General features: G+C 43.0%; 1 protein-coding gene across 2 annotated transcripts; it reads left to right on the top strand.

Annotated features, from left to right (window-relative positions):
* Positions 1–418: 418 nt before the first annotated feature.
* On the top strand, positions 419–4180 carry LOC143161778 (nuclear cap-binding protein subunit 2). Of its 2 annotated transcripts, XM_076341021.1 has the most exons (4): positions 419–527; positions 658–839; positions 1652–1790; positions 2373–4180. In XM_076341021.1, the coding sequence occupies exons 1-4, from the start codon at positions 447–449 to the stop codon at positions 2442–2444; spliced, it is 474 nt and encodes a 157-aa protein (XP_076197136.1). In that variant the 5' UTR covers positions 419–446; the 3' UTR covers positions 2445–4180. The 2 variants fall into 2 exon arrangements, with proteins under 2 accessions (XP_076197136.1, XP_076197135.1); XM_076341020.1 differs by lacking the exon at positions 2373–4180 and having other exon boundaries at positions 1652–2366.
* The last annotated feature ends 11854 nt before the right edge of the window (positions 4181–16034 follow it).

Here is a 16034-nt window from a genome sequence, read left to right as displayed (position 1 = left end):
GGCGGCCGCCCCGGCCCGGCCCGCGCCCGGGAGGCCACGGCCAGCCCCGCGCCCGGGCGCCGTCCTTGAGCTCCCCGAGGAAGGCGTCGCGCAGGCGGAGCAGGCCGGGGCCCAGGCCCCGCGCCGCCTGGCGGGCGCCCAGCTGCCCGCGGGTGATGGCGGCGGCGGTGAGGCGGGCGGCGGCGCGGACGGGCCGGGACTCGGAGAGCTTCTCGATCAGGCGCGGGTCGCTGAGGAGCGCCAGCAGCACCCGCCGCAGCACCATCCTGCGCCCGCTCTCGCGAGAGCCGCTACCGCCCCCCCCCCCCCCCCGCCCGCTCTCGCGAGGGCCGGGCCCCGCCTCGCCATTGGCTGCCCGCCCAGCGGCCGCGGGGCGCGTGCGCGGGGGCGCCGAGGGGCGGGAAGCCGCTGAGGGGCCGAGGGGGCCGGCGGGCGGGTCGGCCGCCATGTGCTCCGGGGGGACGCTGAGCATCCTGCGCAGCGATTCCTACGCTGACCTCAGCCAGTACCGGGACCAGCACTTCCGGGTGAGCGGGGCGCCGCCGCTGCTGCCGGGGGCGGGGGCCGCGCGGTCCGCCGGGGCCGGGGCCGGGGCCGGGGCCGGGGCCGGGGCCGGTTGCGGGCCCGCCGTGGGGTAACGCTGTCGTTGCCGCTCAGGGGACGCGGTACGACCAGGAGCGGCTGCTGAGGAAGAGCTGCACGCTGTACGTGGGGAACCTCTCCTTCTACACCACGGAGGAGCAGATCCACGAGCTCTTCGGCAAGAGCGGCGACATCAAGAAGGTCATCATGGGGCTGGACAAAGTGAAGAAAACCGCCTGCGGCTTCTGCTTCGTGGAGTATCCTTCTGCGGGCTCGGCCCTGCTGCCCCGCGGCCGCTGGAGCCGGGCGGGGGGAGCGGGCCCAGCGCTGCGGCGGCGGCTGGTTGTGCCGCCCGCAGGCCGCCGCCGCGGTGGGCGGGAGCGGTCAGGGCGTGGGTGAACCGAAATGCGGGTTCTGAGTCGCGGGAAAATTATCCGAGGACAAAACTATTTGGTTGCGAAAGTGTCTGTGGGAGTCCTGGGCGAGAGAGGGCAAACATACGCTGCACGTCCGAGCGGGGGCTAGTAGGTTGCTTTCACTCTGATACTTTTAAGCCAGACACTTTAGATAGTTGGCCTCTGCAGTCAAAGCGTATTCTTAGTGCCCGAGTAGAGGGGTGTTTCTTCTCGTACAGGCATACGCATGAAGTGTCTGTTGCTGTCTTGCATCCCTGTCGCATGTTGACTTCATTACATGCAAGTCTCTCTGAAGATCATCCCGTTACTGGTTCCAGCGAACTCGCCGAAACGGTGGAAGTTTGCAGCGTGAACGGAGCATGCATGGGGCTTCTCATTCTTTCTTTAGTAATAGACTTTATGCTTTTAAGGGTGAGCATGGTTAAAGAACTTGATCCAATATATGCATTTTTAATATACTTGAATTCCTGCACATTGCTGTGTTTCACTAGCAGTTTTCTCAGCCCACATAGCTTCGTAAAAGAGGTTGCTTTTAAAAGTAACCCAGCAGGAACCTGATTCAAGCAAATATTTGGTTTTGTAGCCCATTTGATGCTGATCTTTTTTTCCATGAAAATACAAGCCCGTTTTTTTTTCATTAACCTGTTCCTAAGGTATTATGCAAGAGGAGATGCTGAAAATGCAATGCGATACATCAATGGAACCAGACTTGATGATAGGATCATAAGGACAGACTGGGATGCAGGATTTAAAGAGGGTAGACAGTATGGTCGTGGAAGATCAGGGGGCCAGGTAGGTTGTTGTATAGCCTTAATTTTTAAGGGGCTGGTGACTTTGCCAAATTATTGCTTTTTGCATGAGCACACTCAGAACAACTTCAGAAATAGCAACTTAGAATTATTGTTTAAGATAGCACTATAGTCTGTAAGACATCAATGATGATGTTATCTACTAAGAATAAATAACTTTTTCATATATTTCACTGAAAATACTTTCAGAAACTTCTTGGCTGCCTGGGGAGATAATGCTTATAAAGAAGCCCAGAAAATGTAAGGCTGTCAGGAACACAAAGAACAGCGCTTTGCTTACCTAAGGTTGAGCAGGTAGCAGGTGCTTTTACTGCTGAAGCAGGAGGCTAGCCATCCTCGCTTTGGCTGTCTTGATTAAAGAGTCCCCCTGGACATTATTAAAAAAGAAGTTAGTTTATGTTGTGTTCTGGGCTTCTGCATGATGCATTTTGCCTTCTGTTTTGTCAGTCGGCTCCTTGTGGCCACTTACATGTTGTGAACTCAGTTTGACTATATTGTGATGGTGTAATAGTTTTTGAGAAATTGTTTGTCTTTACTGGACTTCCCTTTTTTCCTCCTTTGTAAGGTCCGAGATGAATATCGGCAAGACTATGATGCTGGAAGAGGTGGCTATGGCAAAACTGTTCAATGCCAGTGAATAGCGAATGACTCATCAGCCTCACAGGAGAACTAAATCTGCCTTGTAAATGTCACCAGGCACAAAGTAGGTCTGTTGCACACAAATTTATGTAGCTAGAAATTCACAGAAACTACTGTCTGTGTTCCTGTGATCGCATAGTATGTTCAATATCTCTTGCATTTTAATACCAGGATCCAAAGCATTGCAGAGTACATTAACAGAGAGGACCTGGGAGCAGGGTTTTAAGCAATAGTATGCGCGAGGCTTTGGTCTCTAAATGCTGCTGTAACTCTACTAAAAGGAACAAAGGTTTAACGGTATGGTGCTTTTTTTCACTGGCAAAACTTGATTATTTTATCACTGAGTTTTGTTTACATTGGTATCACAGGGTGGAGAGTGGCAATAAAGGAGGGTTGGGGTATGTTTCAGAGATGAAAGAAAAAGGCAAAGAGCCTGAAAAGGAAGTGGAATTTCTAGGGAAATTTCCCAGTTTTTAGGGAAGACTTAAAGTTGCAGATTTTCTGGGGTTACTGGATTAGCATCCTTTTACACTGATGCTGTTCCTAGCACACTTACATGAACGGCCACAATAAAACAAGTCAGACTGATGCGACCAGGAATCATGACGTGAGAAGCAAGCCTAGCAGAGAGCAGAAAACAGACCCTTGCAGTCTTCTGCAAAGTATAATGTGATTGCACGACATTGCGCGATTCAGAACCATTTTGCTTTGTGGGATACAGAGAACAGCAAGTGTAAGAATTACAGTAGCAGTTATTTTCACAGTTGGAGTAGTAGTATTTTGCTCCTGTCTGGTAGCTCTCTACAGCCTTAATATTTGAGGAACAGTATGTTTCCTGTGCCTACAAGGGTGGCATGAAGCCAAGTTGTACAGTTACCCCCCAAAAAATGGGACGTTTGAGGAACTGTGTGTATAATGAGAAAGTGTGTTCTCAAAATAGATTTTCTATTTGAGAAACTTGATTTCAGACAAAGGTAAAAATAAAAAAAGATGAGTTTTGGGAGGAGCCTTACTTTCTACTGAGCATGTGGTAAAAATGGTAAAGGAATTGCAGGACTGTATAGATATTTTTTCCCCCTTCTGGATCCTATTAATACTGCTAGTATGTATGATGGGATTTTGATGTACTGCAGACATAGGAATAAAAATTATTAGTGATCCCAAGATCTGTGAAATTGACCTGCTGAAATGAAATAGTTTAAAAGGAACTGTTACAGGGCTTTGGGTTATTTATTTTTACGGACTTCTGAGTTCTTTGGGAATGGCAATTCATAAAGGTGTGTCCAAATACCTTGTTGTCCATGACTCCTTAAAAACCTTTAAAATACCAGGTATGTAAAAGTTGATCTTTACTCACTGAAGATATTGTTGGAAATCTTGATACGTTTCCTGTGTACAGTTAGTCACCACCGTTACTGTAAATTGGAAATACAGTGAGGTAGAACAACTGCAAGGAGACTTTGCTTACTTAGGAAGCGGGTTTTTGGGTGGGCTTTGGTTTTTTTGGCACATAGAGTAAAACTAGATTTTCAGGATCGCTTGGTGCTGGTCTGCAAACAAGACTTTGGACAAAGGTACCTTTTTCTATATAATACATTTGATTATGAGTTTACAGCCTGTAATCTGCTCTAGGAAACATCTGAAGTTTATTTTTTGTTGTATCAATTTTGTATAAAAAATTGTATTACCAAAACTCTAAGTCACTTTCAAATAAAGCTGCAACATTAAAATGGATTGGTTTTTTTTTTTAACAGAATCGGTGAGAGAAAGGGGCTATATTCAGACTCTGGTCCACATCCTTTATTCTAGTGTCTTTTAAGATGGAGAGAATGAATATTCCTTTCCTTTGACTGGACTTTCAGTCTCGTTCAGTTCTTAACCGGATGCTGAAAGATGTTTGGTTAATGCTCTTCATTCTGGTACTTTTTGGATTACAGAACAGAAATTAAATTATTTGCTGATATTGAAGTGGACTTGAAAGTCCTTGGTGTGTAACAAGTAGTTCTCAAGGTGCACTTCCTCATAAAAATGAGCATTAAAATTATTTTTTAAGTGCTGCAAGACAGTTATTCTCAAATGAAATGGAGGCAATAAGATTTTCCCTCAAAACCATCACTGTCTTTTTGCTGAATACGTGCAATGTGTACAGACAGATTTTTGTTTTAAAGCGAGATTTTTCTATTTTGAGAGAAGTCTCAATCAAAATGGGATTTAAAAGCACATGATCTATCATGTAAAGTCTTAGTATCTCAAAAGCGCATATAGAGGAAATTGATTGAACATGGTTTGATTTTTGCCTTCCCTAGCTGAAACTGGACATGGCTCTGCTGAAGCTAGTGCTTAACAAAAGTAACCGAATTAAGTCTTTAAAACTTCACTGGGGGCTTCTTTAGCTTTCTTACATGCCAGTTCGTTGTGATTAGGTTCTCTTGGAAGTACAGGATCTCCTGTGATTTTTTGACATGCCAGTTCATTATGATTATGTCCACTTTCATAGAAGTTTAAGCTCTATATTAGCTTTTCTAAATACTTGTTCGTCATAATTAGGTACTTCTATGGAATTGTATCCATAAAGAAATACAGCAGCTGAGAATACGAGTGGAAGCTTAGATATGCCTTGATGGAAGAGAGGCTGTTAGAAATTAAGGCGGCGAGAGCTTCAGTCTCTCCCTCAGACTGTCGTGCAGGCTCATGGCGGGTTGATTTATATGCCTCCCTTTGACACCAATAGCTGCAAATAAGGTTTGTATTCACAGCATTTGAGTCTTTGTATTACAGTATAAAATCAGTAGAGTGTAAATTGGAGCATTAAAGGTCTTCATTTTCAATGACTGACAAAGTAATACCTGTTACTAATGTACCCCTGCAGGCTTGTTTCAAGGTGGTCTTTATATTAGTCAGGTTACGCACTACCCTGTGCAGCAGCAAAGTTCCTGCTCAGGTTGGTGCCAGTGCAACCACCGTTGGTGTTAATGTAATGGTTCTTTCTACACAGACGAATCTGAGAGACAGAATGATTAAAGTATTTAACCTAATATCCAGCACCTCATCTTCCATATCTTGTCAGATTAGGCTTCTTGTGAAGGTAAAAATTGATGAAGAACTACTAAAACCGACGTGGTTTGTACAAAGGCTTTCATGTATACCGTCAAAGACAATGCTAGTCAAAGGAAAGCGGTCCACAGGGACTGAACATCTAATAACCTGTTGTCCATTTGAGTTTCTCAAGCACGAATTGTACCTCACACTACAGCATATAAACGAGGAAGAATTGGAGTGGGCATTTTTTCTTGGCAGTCTCTGGGATTTCTGCTCCTAGCTGAGTATATTTGGTACTTTCAGGTAAGTGTAGGGCCTGATATGACTACAGGTGAAGTACCAAAAAATTGGTCAAGACTGCGGAGAGAAGCGTCCTGGGCTTCAAAGTGTCTATCATGTTTGGGCTAATTTATTAATTGTCTGCTTTCATATGTCTCTAAATAAGCTTTTGCACAAGGGATTGGATATGCTTGGAGCTGCTCTGTAGTAATGCACACAACTCCTCTGCTCTCCCTTTTGGGATAACCAGGTGGTGTAAATGTTTCTCATGGCTTGGGGGAGGAGGCCTCCCTGCCCTTGTCTGGCTAAGACCGGTGTTGAGTCCCAGCTTGTGACTGGCAGGCATTATCTCCATTACTGCTTCATCTCTTTCTGTCCCATGTAGACAGAGGAAGGTTATTCAAGGTTGGCTGTGTTTGGATCCCAAGGTTTCAGTAATGGTGCAAACTGAAAACAGGCCTTGCTCCTTTCTCAAAAACCTGTGCTCTATCCAGACTGGATGAGAAGCCATAGTAAAGGAAGGGGACAGGTTTTTTTGGGGGGTCATCTACTCAATTTTTAAGAATTAATTTATTATTTGTATGTTGAGGTCAAAGGCTTCTAGCGTAAAGCTCCTTCCAGGCTCATTTTCAGACCTTAAACTGATTGAACGTCTTTCTTCCACCTGCAGACAGCCATCAGCACTGCACGAGGAGACACCACAGAAGTTTAAGAAGCAAATTGGTCATGAACTTGTCTATTCCAGAGCCTTGTACAGCCCGTAAGGGATACGTACTCACAAAGTTAGGACTGTGCACTTCAAGTATCTGAAGTTCCCAGTATAGTGTCTGATTATAGATGTAACTAGTCATGATCAATTCCAGAAAACAGAATTTGAGAGAAAAATAGGTCACAAAAGTCTGTCTTTATCACCTACATATATAATTTACGCTAAGCTTGGCCCAGAGAGGTCTTCTGCAGGTCCTACTTACTTTCTTAATGCTTCACAGTTACGTTTTCTTTTCTGTAGCACATTGTGGATCAGGAGTGAGCAGAGTCTTCTGTGTTCCATTCTAATTTCTGGGCAAATGATCTAGGTCTGGAGAATCCATAAAAATACAGTATTTGTATGTTAAGACCGTATAACTTCACCCAATGTCTCCACTACAAGGGTAGAAAGGATATATTGCGTCCCTGTCAGTTGAAGGCAGAGTCACATGAAGAAGAAAGTTTGCTGACCTTCAGAAGATGCTTTCCGAAAGCAGGAGAAATCCATTCTTGTGTCAGGGTTCCACAGTTTACGAAGATTACCTTCCTGCCACCCTGCTTCCCAACGTGCTTTCAAAGACGAAGATGTACTTTACTTCAGTGAGGTAATGTTCTCCAAGATTATTTTAGCTTCTACCTGAAGGTTATTTGAGTGTCTATTAGGGTTCCTTACAGAAAAAAAAAACCCATAAACAGGTAGCCAAACTCTTCTTTGCAACACTTACTAGTTCGTATGTTTAGATCTGACACAAATAATCTTTCCCTTTAGCAGAGCCATGAAATTTGAGTTTCAAACACTTGAGGAGCGGCACAAGTAAAATGCCAGATGGCTCCCTCTAGTGACTACAAAATTAGTATGCTTTTATATTCTGACATAGCGAAGATGGTTGCTGAAAGCTGTTTTGTGCAGCACGCTGCATGTCGTACTGTCTCAAGATTTTGCTTTGGTTTGTGTTGTAAAAATGGACAAAAAAACCAATTTTCATCTGTAGACCATTTTTCGGAGTGGAGGCAACTAGAGATCAGGATTTGTGGGTTTGTAGCCCATCGCTGTTTCTCTGTTTAGCGACAGCTTAGTTGTCTTTTATACTGGATGTCGCGATATGCTGTGTCTGTGGTGACTTCTTTCCCTACCCCCAGCAACCTCTTCAGATTTTGCCAAAGGCACACCTGTGATATCGAAGGGGGGCTTGCCTCTTAGATGCCCAATCCGTGCTTCACAACCTCCCATTAATTATATTTTGTGTAACTGTGCCAGCAAACCCCCCTGTGCCAAAAATCTGTTTTTCAATCTCTAGCAGGTTATGAAATAAAGTTCTGTATTACACACAAAGCAAATGTGTGCAGCTTGACAAGCCAGTAGGCAGGGTCTTAAACGTCTGATTCATTTCTGTGGAGTTACAGTAGTCCTTCAGGCAGTTTGCAGGCTTTAATGTCTATTGCTTCAGAGTATCTCTGTGGGAAAGTGCCCTTTTTTTTATCTTACACATTTTTGATGTGAGGCATAAGGGGGCTTATGCTGTGTGTGACAAGCCTGTGGTGGATGAGGAGTTGAGCCTCTCGGTCTCCTCGGTCCTAGCTCTGACAAGACTCTTTCCTACCCGTGCTAATGCTTTTCATGACGCAGTAACGTGAGGTAAGGAAGACGCACATGGTTTGGAAAGATGAGGAAACATTTTGTTCTGTTATGCCCCAACAAAGTCTAGACAAAGCCAGTTGCTTCTGCCCTGACAGGAAAATCTACCACTGTTCCAGAAGCTGCGTGAGGGGCTGAGTCAGGGTTTCAGACGCCGAGTTGCACGGAGAGAAACTGAAATACCTTCCACCAAAAAATAGTGTGAATTAAGCATTACTCAGTTAATGACTGGGAAAACATCTTTCTTGAGTGCCTTGAGGATGAGTATGTTGTTGAAAATAAGACTATATCTTAAGTAATTTTGTTGGTTTTATTTCTATTTAATTAGAGCTACCTCTGATTTCCTTTTTCAAGGTGGGCCATTTATTGATTCCTCTGGGACTGATGTTTTTCAATTAGGACAGTATTGAACCACAGTTTGTGTTATTTCAGGTATAATTAAAAGAATTCTTTTTTTTCTCAGAACACAATTTGAAAACAAATGGGAAATAAAATTTGCTATTTTGGTATTTCTCCAGTTACATGCAACATAAATATCAGCATAAATTAGCCTAATTGAGTCAGCTTGTAATTAAGTTTCTGGACAATGAAGCTTTTCCCTTCTGTACCAATCTCTCCCTGCATGCCACAATTTGAAAAGGAGATTCTGATTTTCTAGTTAGAATAAGTAAGAATATATTAAGTATTAATAATACATACTTGTCTTTAGGTCTGTAGCTCACATGCAGCTTGAATTGCTTCAAACTGAACTTGTTTCAGTTTTCTGACTTTACTACTTTAAAATAATGGTCTTATTTTTTTATACTTTGTGTCTTTAAATATTTTTATGGGGAATTTTTCTGTCTTAAAAAGGTGATGCTAGTCTGTTCAGCTTAATTTGATTATAAGTTGGTGCTTTTTGTTGTGTGTTTGGTTTTCTGTAATATCGCTGTTTTGCAACACCTTAAATTACTTTCTGTGAAAACAAAACCCCTGTCAGCTTGTCACGCTGCCACAAGATGTCATGAGAAGCCATGTCTCGCTTCAAGATGAGCGTGCTCTGCGAGTCCTCGCAGTCAGCTAAGTCGAGTGGTTGTTCCGGAGCGCTGTGTTCTGAAAGCATCTCGTTTTGCCACACAGCTAATGCAGTGTCTCAGTTTCTTGAAGAAACTCTTTCATATTAGGATCCTGCTTGAAACAAAAGTGACCAGTGACTGATGAAACCATCTTCTAACATACCCTGAAGCAGCAGAGGTAGAAGCGCCTTAAGGTTGCTGCGATGTAGCATGCCTTCTAACACTAAGCACTGTAGAACTGAAAGGTTCTGTATGGAGCGAACACGATTGTGCATGCTGGCAAAGCACTGGTTTGGTTTTTGTAGGGTTTTTTCCCCCCTCTGAATTTACTCCAGTAAAAGGAGAAATGTGTTTCCAGGAACTGGAAAGGACTTTTTCCCATTAAATCCAGGAATGTCCCAAAGTCTGCACTTTTGCTTCTGCTTTTAAATTCCCAGCTGAATTTCCTCTTTGAAATCTGCATATTAGCTTGATAAAGCCTTCAAGCAGCAACCTCGCAACGTTCCATCCCGCACAACTGTAAGGAGAAGGTGTTCGGTGTTGTCTAAACCTGCCAGAGGGAAACTCAGCAGAGAATTTGTAAGTTACTCAGATCTCACACACACCCCTGGAGTCATGGTGGACTTTTTGATGAACTGTTTTAGAGAGCGCAGTCCTATCAGGAACTTAGTTTTATCTCCCATTGCGTTCGTTGAGATCTGTGTGCATAGTGCTAAAGTACTGAATGTGCTTTAATGAACTTTATCTAACTTATTTCTCCATAAACTAAACAGGAAACATGCTCACATGCCAGAATTCTTGAAAGGTCATGTGGGAGCAGTATTGACTCCTGAGTTCTATATCTCAAAGTGAGTCAGGGAAGTTGAGCAAAACAGCATCACAAAAAGTAACCACAGCTTTTTGGTAGGAAAGATTAAAAATCCCTCAGGGTAAGTGTCCAGAATCAGTTGCAGGACAGTATTTTTCTCAGAATCCAAGGCCACGAGGGCCAACAAATACTACTTGGTCTACAGAGTTTGACAGAGAAAGACCTTGCTTCAGAAGAGCGCAGAAAGCTGGCAGGATGTGGAAAGTGAGGGAAGATTCCAGCTGATCTGTGCTAATCCCGTAATTTGGATTCTAGACACAAAATGGTCACCAAGGCAAAGTTAATAAAACATTAAAAGAGGCCCAGTAGCCTGAATAAATACGTGATGTCCATCAACAGTCCCCAGATAACACTGTTGATTCTGTGTTTGATCATGTATTTTCCCCTAAAGATATTTAATTGAACTAAAACTGGCGTGAGACTGAGTTTGTTATGATTGATTCATTTCCTATTAGAAAACAAAATCACTTTGATGTACGTGAATGAGCGGTGCTGTTTCTCATTGTGCTCTGTCAACTGCCTTCCCAGTTGAGCCAAGTACTTCACAGGCTGGAGTACTCCGTGAGCTGTGCACGCCTCAGCAGGCACAACACAGTCGTCGTTGTCAATATGGAGATGAATAGAACTGACAACTACATAATTTCAATCTCTTTCCAGGAAAGAATGAGCCAGAGCTCCAACTTCAGACAAATCTGAAGGCAATTACTATTCCCACACCCAGAGCTGTCCGGAGAGGAGAGAAAACGTATCATACAAAGCTGTGTGCTTGAAGTACCAAAGCTTTAAGGTGCTCAGGATTGTGATGGAGACTCAGCCTGTAGAGTTTGATGGGCAGCACTGGAGAGAGCACGTTTTCACTGGATATTTGCAGAAGGACATGTCTATCCCACCCGTTGAAGGACGATCAGTGTTCGATCTGGTAAAGGCTTCAGAGCGTGCAGACGGCTGTACTGAGACTGCCTTCTGTGTAGAGGGTCAGGGTGCTTTTCCCGGCACACGTGGCACTGTAACAAAGCTCATGATTTTCCTTTTCTAATGGTTATGGCAGGCACCTACTCTGTTCAGGAAGAGTTTCATTACGGCTGTCAAGTCTAGGACAATTTAATGTTCTATGGGTGTGCAGATACAGAGTTTAGTCTGGGTTGAAGTTAATGTGAGGGTATTGGAATCTTTATTTCAGTTTTTGATATTTATTAAAACCTAAAATGGTTTTAATAAATTGGAAGTGAATATTTTGGTGCACATAAAATGCAGAATTGCCTCTCAATAATTACTTTCCCACTGTTAGCCAGAAGTTTATACTGGGCTATGCAATGTAACAATGAAGTTCTCCTCTCCTATCTGCATATCATTACAATCCTAGGAAATTAGCTTCTTCATGATTTCCAAAATATACAGGTATCTGAACAAAGTCCAGTGTAAGTATAGCGTAAGAGGGCTTTTTTAAAAGCAAGTTTTAATTTCTTTTTTAAGTTCTGAGGTGTAATGGATTTCCTAATTTAGAAAGCGTATAATACAAATTCATTTTAAAATAATTCATTGTTTCTAAACATTTTTTATTGCTGAATATGTTGTTGCCCCAACTGCTGTCAGTGACAGTATAGCATACGGTAGAGATGCGAGAGACTGAAACTGCAAAGGAATAGTGGTGACAAAAGCTAGAAATAAAGCATCATTTTCTATTCAGCCTTCCTTTCAAATGGAGGAAAGGTATTCCACATTTATAAGGATTATATTGTTGCTTTTCAGATGTGATTCAAAGATACATATCGAAAGAGGGAAAGTATAAAACATCGTTGTGTCATTAGGAATTCTAGTTCCATTCGAATAGGAATGTTCTATTTATGATCCTTAAAGAAAGCCTTCAGGTCATGAACAGCGTTTCCATTTGTGGAGAAAAATGTAAGAATAGTTTTCTGAAAGTCTGTATAAAATGAACATACCCTTTTGAACCCTTTATTCATTCAATTTCTGGGCATATTTAAAAAATCATTGAAGAATTAATAGAAGCTATGTGAAAAATAACATAAAAACCCCTCAGTGACTAATTCCAATGTTTTTTGCAGTATTCACAGTTTGGTTTTTGACTGAAATAACTGTTGATTTCAATAGGCCTGAACTCATTAGTTGAATATACCACAAGGATGACCTGCTTTTGCTTTCATTTACTCCGGGGTGGATGAAGAGTGAATTCACAGACCTTGGTGGCATTAACTGCGCATAGACCTAGGAAGAGAATGGGTGAACGTGCTGTCGTATGCGAGGGATTTTTTTTTTTAAGGGAAAAAGAGCTCAGTTTCTGGATTTGAATGTACTATAAACCTGGACATTAGAATATTTCTGCTAAGTGTGTTGAACACTTGAACTTCTAAAACTTCACGTATGTGAGGTCATTATCTTTATGCACACACTCCTATGAAGAGGGACATGAAAATACCAGTGAAAAGCAGGCTTTTTGCATCTACTACTCTATTTCAGTTTCATAATCTGAGACTGTTGCACATTTGCAGTGGCAGAAAAGGGACCATGCTGATGAGTGACGATGATGCAACATACATGTCAACGATGATGTCAGTGCTGCACCACAACATATTTGTCTTTTGAGTTCTGTTTGTCATTTTTAAAATTTACTAGCATCTCTTGATTTTTGTAGCAGGTTGATTAGATTATGAACTAACTCTGGTAGGAACAGAGACGCCCTGAGCTGTATTGCTTCTGGACATGAACTGGTTGATCGTTGTGGCCTCACTCTCTCGTGTCAGCAGCAGCGCGGGGATCTGCAGGGATGACAGCCATTACTCCTGAACCGTTTTCCTTTTTTCTTCATGACAGTCTTTATGCTGGTTCTTATAGCCTAATGTATCAATGTATTAAAGAGAAACATGAATATTTGATTTTTTTCCCCATGAAGCCAGGAAATTGGGAGTTGATTTTATATTAAAGCAATGTGATTCATACTTTCCTTGAAGAACCCCAGAGTTAAGCATCTTAGGTCTTCTGTTAAATGCAGAAAAAAAACACTCCAGTGTTTGCCAAGAAGCTGGGGTGCTTTGTTTAAAAAGATTTGAAGAAAAAGTTTTAGATGTTTTGCAGTATCTCCCTATTTCTTGGCTAAGCTGTATATATTAATTTATTGATAGCAAATTCCCTGTTTTCTGTGGTTGCAATGTTTACTGCAAGCAGCCTAGCATCCTTCCTGTGAAGGACAGGGACGCAATCCCATTCTCGAAAGCGGCGTTCGGCTGTTTCCTCTCCTCTTGCGGTAAAAGACTGTATGCAGCTGTAATGCAGCTGTTCTGAGTGCAGTGGGGAGCACAGAGGCAACCTGCTTCAATGCACGGCCCACATCTGTCCTTGGAAAAATTCAAAGTGACAGGAAGCATGCTGGGGCCATATGTCAGCAAAGCAGAGTTCAGAGCAGGCGTAAGCACAGGTTTAATTTCCAGCGCAGTTTTTGAGGCAGTTGAGTCCGGATCATTAAGTTCAAAAGTTTCCTTCTCTGAATTACCGCTATGTGTCAGCAGCTGCTTGAGAACTTTGAGCAAACTTGGAAATATCTGCCCCAGAGGCACGTGTTTAACTCTCACACAACTGTCAGGACTTACTGTACTTCATTAATTTTTGTGAGTTGCCTGCTTTACGTGTTAAAGAATCAAGAATTTGTATAGTCCTGCCTTTGTCGGGCCTTCGCAGCTGTGGTCTGTACTGAAGGGACATTTCCTCTGTGAGTGGTCTGGTATCTCCTGTATCGCTCCTGTGAGACCTGGCACGTGGACAGTACATTGTCTTTAAAACACTTCATCAGTTCTTAATCCCTTTTGAGTTTTGGAGCACTGAAATGAATTGACTGTTTGAATGTATTTAGCTAAAAAATAGCTTCATATGAGAAAGATGTGATTTTTTTTAATGGGATTCTTAACCAAGAAAACAGAATGCTCCTTTTCTATTTATCTAATTAAAGGAGCGGTATAAATCAAATAGGAAAAACTGAAATTGTTCATCTCGGTCCTTGGTTGACCTGCATCAGGCAGTGATTAATTTCACAGGATCACGGAACAGTTGAGGTTGGATGGGACCACTCGAGACCATCCCGTTCAACCCCCTGCTGAAAGCAGGGTCACCTAAAGCAGGTTGCCCAGGGCCATGCCCAGTCAAGTTTTGAAGATCTCCAAGGATGGAGTCTCCACATCTCTGGGCAACCTGTTGCAGTGTTTGGGCACCTGCACAGTAAAAGAGTCTTTTCGTGTGTTTGCATGGAGTTTCACGTGCTTTAATTTGTCCTCATTACCTCTTGTCCTGTCGCCGAGCACTACTGAGAAGAGCCTGGCTCTGTCTTCTTTACGCCCTCACATCAGGTATTTATACACATAGATAAGATCTCCCTGAGCCTTCACTTCTCCAGGGTGCACAGTCCCAGCTCTCTCAGCCTCTCCTTGTATGACAGATGCTCCAGTCCCTCGCTCATCTTTATGGCCCTTCATTGAGCTCGCCCCGGTGTGTCCCTGTCTCTCGTACTGGGAGGCCCAGCGCTCCAGATTTGGCCTCGCCGGGGCTGAGTGGAGGGGAAGGATCTCCTCCCTTGGCCCGCTGGCACCGCTCTGCCTAATGCAGCCCAGGACACCGCCGGCCTTCCTTGCTGTGAGCGCGCGTTGCTGGTATTTCTTTGATAGAGTCTGCCATTCTTGACAAAATTCCCAGGTATGTCAGGGCCACAGTATTACTCACCGTTTTTTTTCCATGGCTTTTTTTTTTTCTATAAACATGATTATTGTTAAAAATATTCTTACATGCTACAAAATTGCAGCGTGGGCTTACAGTGTTCACAGTAAAGACTCAGCTTAAGCCGTGCGATTAAAGAAAAACCAAAACCACAGATTGTTTGTGAGGTGGGTTCTATTTATATTTTAACATTGGTAAAACATTTACCGTTCCTTTCCGGATTTATTTGGTTGTGGAAAGCAAGAAAAAGCTTCAGTTTGGAGAACACTGGGAATTTTTCTTTAGGGTTATTGAAAAAGTCCACCTTCTACAAATGTCAAAATGTACCCCCATCATCCATATAATATGTTTTTATTTCTTTTCCTGTGTCTCTCCTGGGTCTCTGTAAGAACTATTTCATAACTGAGGAACTGGTTCCAAACAACTACCGTGGCACCTTTGAAAATATGTTATCAATCAGATTTGCATGTGGATTTTCTATGTTTTTTGAAAGCAATGCAGAAATTTGAAGCATTGTGACTTGTTGCTGAACCTTTGCTTCCTCTCCGTGTTTTCTTCCAGTGTCTCTGTCCCAACAGCTTACCTGCTAGCAGAATGTCCTTTCCTGCTTAAATTTCTCCCTGTATTTTTTTATGTTCCAAGCTGCACAGATGATATCTCACGTTTAATTGCTCTTCTTTTCTGCCTCTGTGTAATTTGACCAGAGGTGCCGGTGAGTGCCTTCTGCGGAGAAGGCACAGAAAAACTGCGTATCGCTGCCTTGCCGCGATTTGACTTTGTGACTGTCAGAGCTACCAAACGCGTGCCGCATTCTGCCTCGGAGTCACGGTTTTAAGTTAACTGGGGTAACCCTAACGCTATTGGAGCTGCTGGGTGCCGTGACCTACCCCTCAACTGTATTTGTAATTCTGCGTTCGGTTGCCTGCAGTCCTACAAAGAGCCTTCCTAGTAACGAACGGTGCTGAGTATCAACAATTCACCTTGCAGTCAGTGTAAGGCCTGTGATATTTTCCCAAATAATACAGTTTTAGTTAGGATAGTCCCCCCGTGGTTGTTAATACTTAGTTAAAATTAGCCAAAATATTTTGTATTCTGAGTAATTTATATTCCTGCCCTTTGTGACATGTTTGGCTCTGGCTGGTATGTTCTGCTTGCATCCTGTGCTATTTTTAGTAATGTTGATTATCCTTCCCCCCACTTCTGTTGCAAAATAGAATGACATGTCTTTTTACTGGTACGTGCTAC

The sequence above is a fragment of the Aptenodytes patagonicus genome, chromosome 6 (genome assembly GCF_965638725.1).
Source record: "Aptenodytes patagonicus chromosome 6, bAptPat1.pri.cur, whole genome shotgun sequence".
In the NCBI taxonomy this organism is placed as follows: domain Eukaryota; kingdom Metazoa; phylum Chordata; class Aves; order Sphenisciformes; family Spheniscidae; genus Aptenodytes; species Aptenodytes patagonicus.
Note: the sequence above shows the minus strand (reverse complement) of the source record. Positions and strands in the feature narration are given on the sequence as shown.